The sequence below is a fragment of the Chrysochloris asiatica genome, unplaced genomic scaffold, assembly GCF_000296735.1.
Source record: "Chrysochloris asiatica unplaced genomic scaffold, ChrAsi1.0 scaffold00070, whole genome shotgun sequence".
NCBI lineage: Eukaryota > Metazoa > Chordata > Mammalia > Afrosoricida > Chrysochloridae > Chrysochloris > Chrysochloris asiatica.
Window position 1 is genome coordinate 8895653 of NW_006408588.1, and position 6746 is coordinate 8902398.

At 37.9% G+C, this 6746-nt stretch overlaps 1 protein-coding gene across 1 annotated transcript in view; it reads left to right on the top strand.

Moving 5' to 3' along the window:
• Positions 1–6746, top strand: part of CEP128 (centrosomal protein 128kDa) — a 707284-nt gene that overhangs the window by 296703 nt on the left and 403835 nt on the right. The window contains exons 15-16 of the mRNA XM_006864786.1: positions 787–963; positions 2418–2477. Of these exons, the coding sequence (XP_006864848.1) occupies positions 787–963; positions 2418–2477 (237 nt within the window). The remainder of the gene's footprint in view (positions 1–786; positions 964–2417; positions 2478–6746) is intronic.

Consider the following 6746-nt stretch of genomic DNA (forward strand, 5'->3'; position numbering starts at 1 on the left):
AATGCTCGTAACTCCTCAGTAGTTTGATCCTTCAAAAAAAACAACTTTATGATCCTTCATAAAGTTGAAGTCTAATGTTTTATGTTTGCCCAAAAGCTGTCTGTCTACCAGGTGGGGGCCCCCTTTTGTGATACCGCACCCTACTTTCTCCCAACCCCACGCACCTGTGGTGCCCGGTCAGGGAAGCACCTCATAATCTCTTAAATGAATGTTTTATAAAGAGAAACTTTTGAATTAAGTATTTGCTTTGCTTGGTTTTATCAAATTTTTCGGATTCAAAAGGATCATATAGTGTGTATATGTTTCAAACCTTCACATGCTTTTCAACTATGTTTAGATTAAATGAAGGTGATAATGTTTTGTTTTCTGGACACAAGCTTACACCATCTTACTTAACAGTTTGCCTTTTCTAGGGCTTTACTAATGTCCATTGAACATTCAGGGTTACTTGTGTGCCAGCAATGTTTATTCTTTGATACATTAATGGCAATATCTTAAGAAAATCGCATAATTTTTTTTCAACTTATTTTTTCTTCTTTTGGGTAGAGAATTCCTCTAGTTTTCTTTTTCAACCCCCCTGTCCAACATTCCCTTACCATTCTACCCTGAACTTCCAAGGTAAGCTTCAGATAATAAGCACCTACAGTGTGTTTAGTGTAGTAAATCACTGATCACGTGACCTTTGTTTTCATATCCATGCCTTTGAGTTGGTTGTATGGATAGTGCAGATATTTCCTATATTTAGTAATCAACTTCTGTTTTTTTTACTTCTTATCAATGTCTTAGGAAAAGCAAATAAGTAATGAAGAAGATAATTTAAGGAGGATGGAAGAGGCCAGACTGCAGCTGAAGGACCAACTTCTTTGCCTGGAGACTGAACAAGAATCCATTTTTGGCATGATAGGAAAGGAAATTGATACAGTTTGTAAAGCTTTCTGGAAGGACTCAATGGAGAAACTGAAAGTAACTACAAGTTATTAATTGTGCCCTACAATTTAAGCCAGTTTCCTAACAAGATTATAATGGGATTTTGATGAGTTGCTACATGGTAGTCACGTGTTTATTCCAGAAAGTTTTATCAACATTATTTTATTTATTGTTTATTGAACATTATTTTTTATCATTATCTCAATTCATCTTAGACCTCAGTCATAAGTACTATATCTTTGGTCATTGAAGATTGAATTGAGAGGTACGATATAAGTAATTAGAAAATAATAATAAAAGTGTATTGTGATCAGTGACAAATGAATGCTTATAAGTATAGGCATATAAAAAATCAGAAGAGAAGGAAAACAGTGAATTTGGTTGTTGCTGTGTGCCATCGAGTTGGTTCCAAACCATAGTGACCTTGTATAGGGTTTCAGAGTGTGGCTGCTGGGTTTGAATTGCTGACTTCACTATTAGAAGTCCAGTGCTTATCATACATCACCCACTGAGAAGCTAGAGAATGAGAGTTGTGTGGAACTTTGTTAGAGAGAAAGGTGGATGACACTCTTGCGTAGGGCACATGGTAGTTACTCAATATGCATTTATCGTATGTCTAGCAATATTGCTGAAGTGGGGGGTTATGTGCACACACATTATAAGCCACAGACATATTTGAGAATTAAGAGTAGTTATCTTTTGCCAAAGGTTAGTTAGATTTTTAAACAGGAGATTTTTAGGAAGAAGGCCTGCAAAAATAGCTTTTGTAACATTACGTGTTAAAAAAAGAAGAAATTGATAAAAACATCTTTATGCGTTCATTTATAGTTACTGGCAACTTTTCTGTCCAGTACTGTACTTCAGTAATAAGGCAAAAGTTTTATAAACACAGTGGAATGAAGGAAATGATCTTTCTTGGCAGTATGATATAGCATAGTATAGTATAGCTAGTACAGGCAGTGTTCTTGCGGTTAGGATTTTGTTACCATGTTGAAATCGAAAGCATTGCTTGCATGAAGTCATGTTTACTTTCTAACATTTCTACACAAATCATTGATGAGATGAAGTGGCTCTCCTAGTATAAAACTAAAGAATGTATGAGACAGAGTGTACATGTAGGCAAATCTAACCAACTGTGAACTATATTATGTGGAACAGACAGAAGAAAAGAAATAGAAAGGAAATAAAGGCGCTTTAAGCTCCGCTGCTTTCCCAAGAGACCACTGTGGAGATGATCTCCAGAAATCCCAGTGTTGATACCACTGGGAGGTGATTTTTTTTCATGACTCAGTATTTGAGCTCCATACGTACACACATAGGTATATAAATGGTAATTTGGATTGCTTGAGTACTTGCTGTAAAGTTTCTTCTTTTTAAATAATTAAATTTAGTAACTGACTTTTTTAATGGTTATGGTGAAGAATTTAATTCATGTAAGTGTCTTTCAGAGACAAAATTTAGCTTCTAATAGGCTCTTTATCTTGTGGTAGGTTTTTTCATCTGTTCCTGATATGCATTATGACCCACATCGCTGGTTAGCAGAAAGCAAGGTAATTACTTTTTGAATTCTAAAATTATCATAATATTTATGACCTTCAAGTGATTCCATTTGGGTTAGTTAAATATTTTGTCATATAAATGAGTATAGGAAACTATACTATTTCATTTTGAGAGTACTCTCATTGCAGTGCATTTTAGGAAACCTCTGCGAGTTTATTTTAATATTTAGAATTAGATACAAAGAGACTTCAAAAAGTTCATGTAAATAAAATATAAAGATAATGGAACTTTTGCACAAATGTTTTGAAGTCCCCTAGTATATAGGCTGTAGGATAAGCACTGGACTGGTAACCTCAAGATTGGCAGGTCAAAGCCACCTCAGAAACCTCAGAAACCCTGTACAGGATCACTCTGAGTTGGAACCGACTAGACAGCACATACAACAACAGGACATAGGCATGGAATTATAAAGGAAGGTAAAACTTTTGAAATCATTATAGCTGATTGTCAGAAAGACAAAGTCTTGTGCCTTTTACTTGGGATAGGCAACTTCTTTAAAATTATATAAGAACAAAGATGTTGCAACTAACCAGAAGTTTGCATATCAATATACTTCTATATTGTTGTTAAAGTGCTGTTGAGTCAGTTTGGACTCATGCCAACCCTGTTTATGGTTTCCAAGGATCAGCTTGTGGGTTTGAAACTACAACATTTGGGTTAACAATCCAGTACTTATCCAACAGAGCCACTTATATTACATGTCACATCTGACTCACAATCAATGATCCTATTATTATCCATATTACTATTCAGTGTTTGTTCTTGAAGACAGGATATATTCCATGTTTTGCTTCACATACTTGGGTATAAGGGCTAGGGGTCATTGTACTGTGCTCTAATGTAGTTTAAAGTCTGATCGTTACAATGGTGATATAACAAGTCAAAATACATCCCTTAAAAGTGTGTCATATTAAAATGGAAATATATAAAGATTGTAAAAGGAACAATGAGCAATAAAGAACTGCCCAGGTTGAGAGGATAGGATCATATGATTCTGCTTCTGGACAAAGCAGTATTTAAAACAGGTCTTATAAAAAAAAAAAGACGTCTAAGTTCTTCTTCAGTTGACTAGTTATAGGTAGAGCAAAATGATGACAAGATTTGAGTAGCCTCTGATGATGAGTAAAGTGAAAAAGGCACAGCTTTCCATTAGAGAAGCGTTTCTAGCACACATAAACACAAGAGCATTTAAAATCAGAAACAGGTACTGTGACTATAGAACACTGAAATTTACCTGACTGTAATTTTTTCCTTTCCCATGCTACATACAGTGTTCATGTGTATTCTTAACCATTTTTGATAGACCAAAATGCAAATTTCTATTTATGCCATCTGCATAGGAATTGTGGAATACACATATTTTGCTCTCTCAGCAAACTATGACCAGAAACTTCTGTGGTGTATAAATAAAACACATCCCCCTCCACCCCACACCAGATTTCACAGTTCTGACAGCAAGAGAATTGTCTTTCAAGTTAAAGTCTGCATATACTATTTCTGAGCAGAAAGCTTTCACTTCTGTGGTGGTTCCATTAAATTATGAGAGCCAGAGATGACTCTTAATCATAGCTCTTTAATTTGGGAACTAGTGAGCAGTTTTCCCTTATCATTTAATGGAATTGAACTTCTGATCAGACAGCTTTAATGCTGCGCGAGGCAACTGTTCCTTTACAGTGTAAAAGGGTTGTGATAAGCACTGCCATGCTGACCAACTTGACTAAGGAGCAATTGAATCTGTTTACTAGAAAGATGGCTTAGGTTATTGATGGGCTGCAATACTGTAATTCCCATGAACTATGACTGGACAGCTCTATAAGTATTGAAGATAAGATCTGAAATCAGAGGACAAAAACTCTATGGAAAGTATAATTGCTATTCAGCTAGTCCATGCTGACATCTAACTGTATTGGAAGGACCTCGGAGGGCATTCGGTAATTGTTTTAATAAATCTGCCAACTGAATTCCTTTTGTTAGTGTTAATTCTAGATAGAAGAGCTAGAGGAGGATTGGATGGGGATTAATGTCACTGTTGCTTTGTTGGCAATGGTGGCATAATGTAAACATGAAGTCCAACTTAGAGTTAGGCCAGATTCAGAGATAAAGTAACCAGTGAAGGGTGAGGGTAATATTTTGTGAGGGAAAGTGGTTTGGCCATTAAGGAATTCCAGGGAAGGAGTTCTTAGACATTACAGACTTGTTTTGTTTTTTCCTCCCCAAAACATTCTGACTAGGCATGTAGAATACAAATTTCAGTTCAGTTTGACAGGATTTACTGAGTAGCTACTATGTCCTAGATGCTATATTATATGCTGTTGACAAAAACAAATGAGTAAGACATCAGCCTGTCAGAGACATAAGTGGATGATTTCAATATTATGTGTAAGAGTTATCTCAGGCACATAAAAAGAATACGGTAGGAATACAGATTCACTGTACCAAAAATAATTGCGTAGTGGTCAACCATTTAAGGGGCAGCATATGAGCAAGGACCAATGGTACCAAGTGAAGAAGTCCAAGGGGCACTGAAGGCATTGGTGAAAACTAAGTCTCCAGGAACTGACAGAATACAAATTGAAATCTCTTCACAAATTAATGCAGTCCTGAAGGCTCTCACTTATCTATGTCAAGACATTTGGAAGACAGTTAGCCACTTGGCCAAACGATTAGAAAAGATCCATATCTGTATTCATTTAAAGAAAGGTGGCACAATGGAACGTGGAAATTTTGGAACAGTATTATTAACATCACATGCAAATAAAAGTTTGCTGAAGACAATTCAAAAACGATTGCAGCAATACATCAAAAGGGAGATGCCAGCAATTCAAACCAGGTTCAGAAGAGGATGTGCAACTAGAAATATCATTGTGGATCTTGACTGAAAGCTTTATTGACTATACAAAGGCTTTTGTCTTTTTGGATCATGATAAACTATGGCTAGCATTGCAAAGAATAATGGGTATTCCAGAACACTTAATTGTGCTCATGAGGAACCTGTACATAGGCCAAGAGACAATTGTTTGAACAGAAAACGGAGATACTGAACAATTTAAAATCAGGAAAGGCAGATGCCAGGTCAGTATCATTTCACCATACTTTTCCAGTCTTTATGCTGAGCACATAATCCAAGAAATTGGAGTATGTGAAGAAGAACAAGGCATTAGGTTTGGAGGAAGAGTTATTAACAACCTGTGGTATGCAGATAAGCCATCATGCTTGGGGGATGGTAAGAGGACTTGAAATACTTGCTAGTGAAGCTCAAGCACTACAGCCTTCAGTGTGGATTGCACCTCCATGTAAAGAAAACTAAAGGCTTCACAACTGGAACACTGGAGAAAAGATTGAAGCTTTCAAGGAATTCATTGTGCTTGGATCCACATTTAACACTCATAGAAGCTGCAGTCAATAAAAACATGTATTGCATAAGGGAAATCAGCTGTAAAACATCTCTTTAAAAGTGTTCAAGAGCAAAGATACCAGTTTGATGACTAAGGTACACCTTACGCATGCCATTGTTTTTTTCCAGTTGCCTCATATGAATGTGAACAACACATATAAATGTGGGGTTGCGATAATGGAGGGGGCGGCGACTGAACAATGTGTGAGAACTGCGCAGACCTGGTGGAGGTGTTAAATGAAACCCAGACCATGGAGCAGCGGGGTGAGAGGTGTCTGGAGACCAGGTGGGGGCGGGGGGAGGGGGACGCTGCCTAGCGGGAAGAGACTGCTGCGGCCAGCCAGGCTGTCCTACTTACCCCGGACGTGAGGGCGCCTTCCAGGCCTAGCCATTGAATTGTGGCTTTGAGATGGGCTTGACCAACTTAGGGACCCACAAGCACAGCCCAAAGCGTTCATTACAACCTTGTCGCCCCTGCTGCGCTTCCACCGCTTGACTGCCGCGACATCGGAGAACGGAAATCCCACCTTTGAGCCGGACTTAAGGGCCATAGTGCAAGGAGATTCGTGTTTAACAGCGACCACACAACCACCACTCGTCGGTCTGTCGTGCTGTAGTAGTTTGAATTGCTGTGATTCTGAGGGCTATGCCATAGGGACAGGTTTCAGATGAGCTTTCAAACAAAGACAGGCTAGGAAGAAAGATTGACAAACTACTTCCGAATCGCTAGTCACTGAAAACTCTATGAATAGCAGAGAAACACTGTCAGATACAGGACCGGAAGGTGGGAAGGCACTCAGAATGCGACTGGGGAAAAAAATGCTTCCTCAAAGTAGAGAAAAGCTCACAGAAACTTCATTTGCTA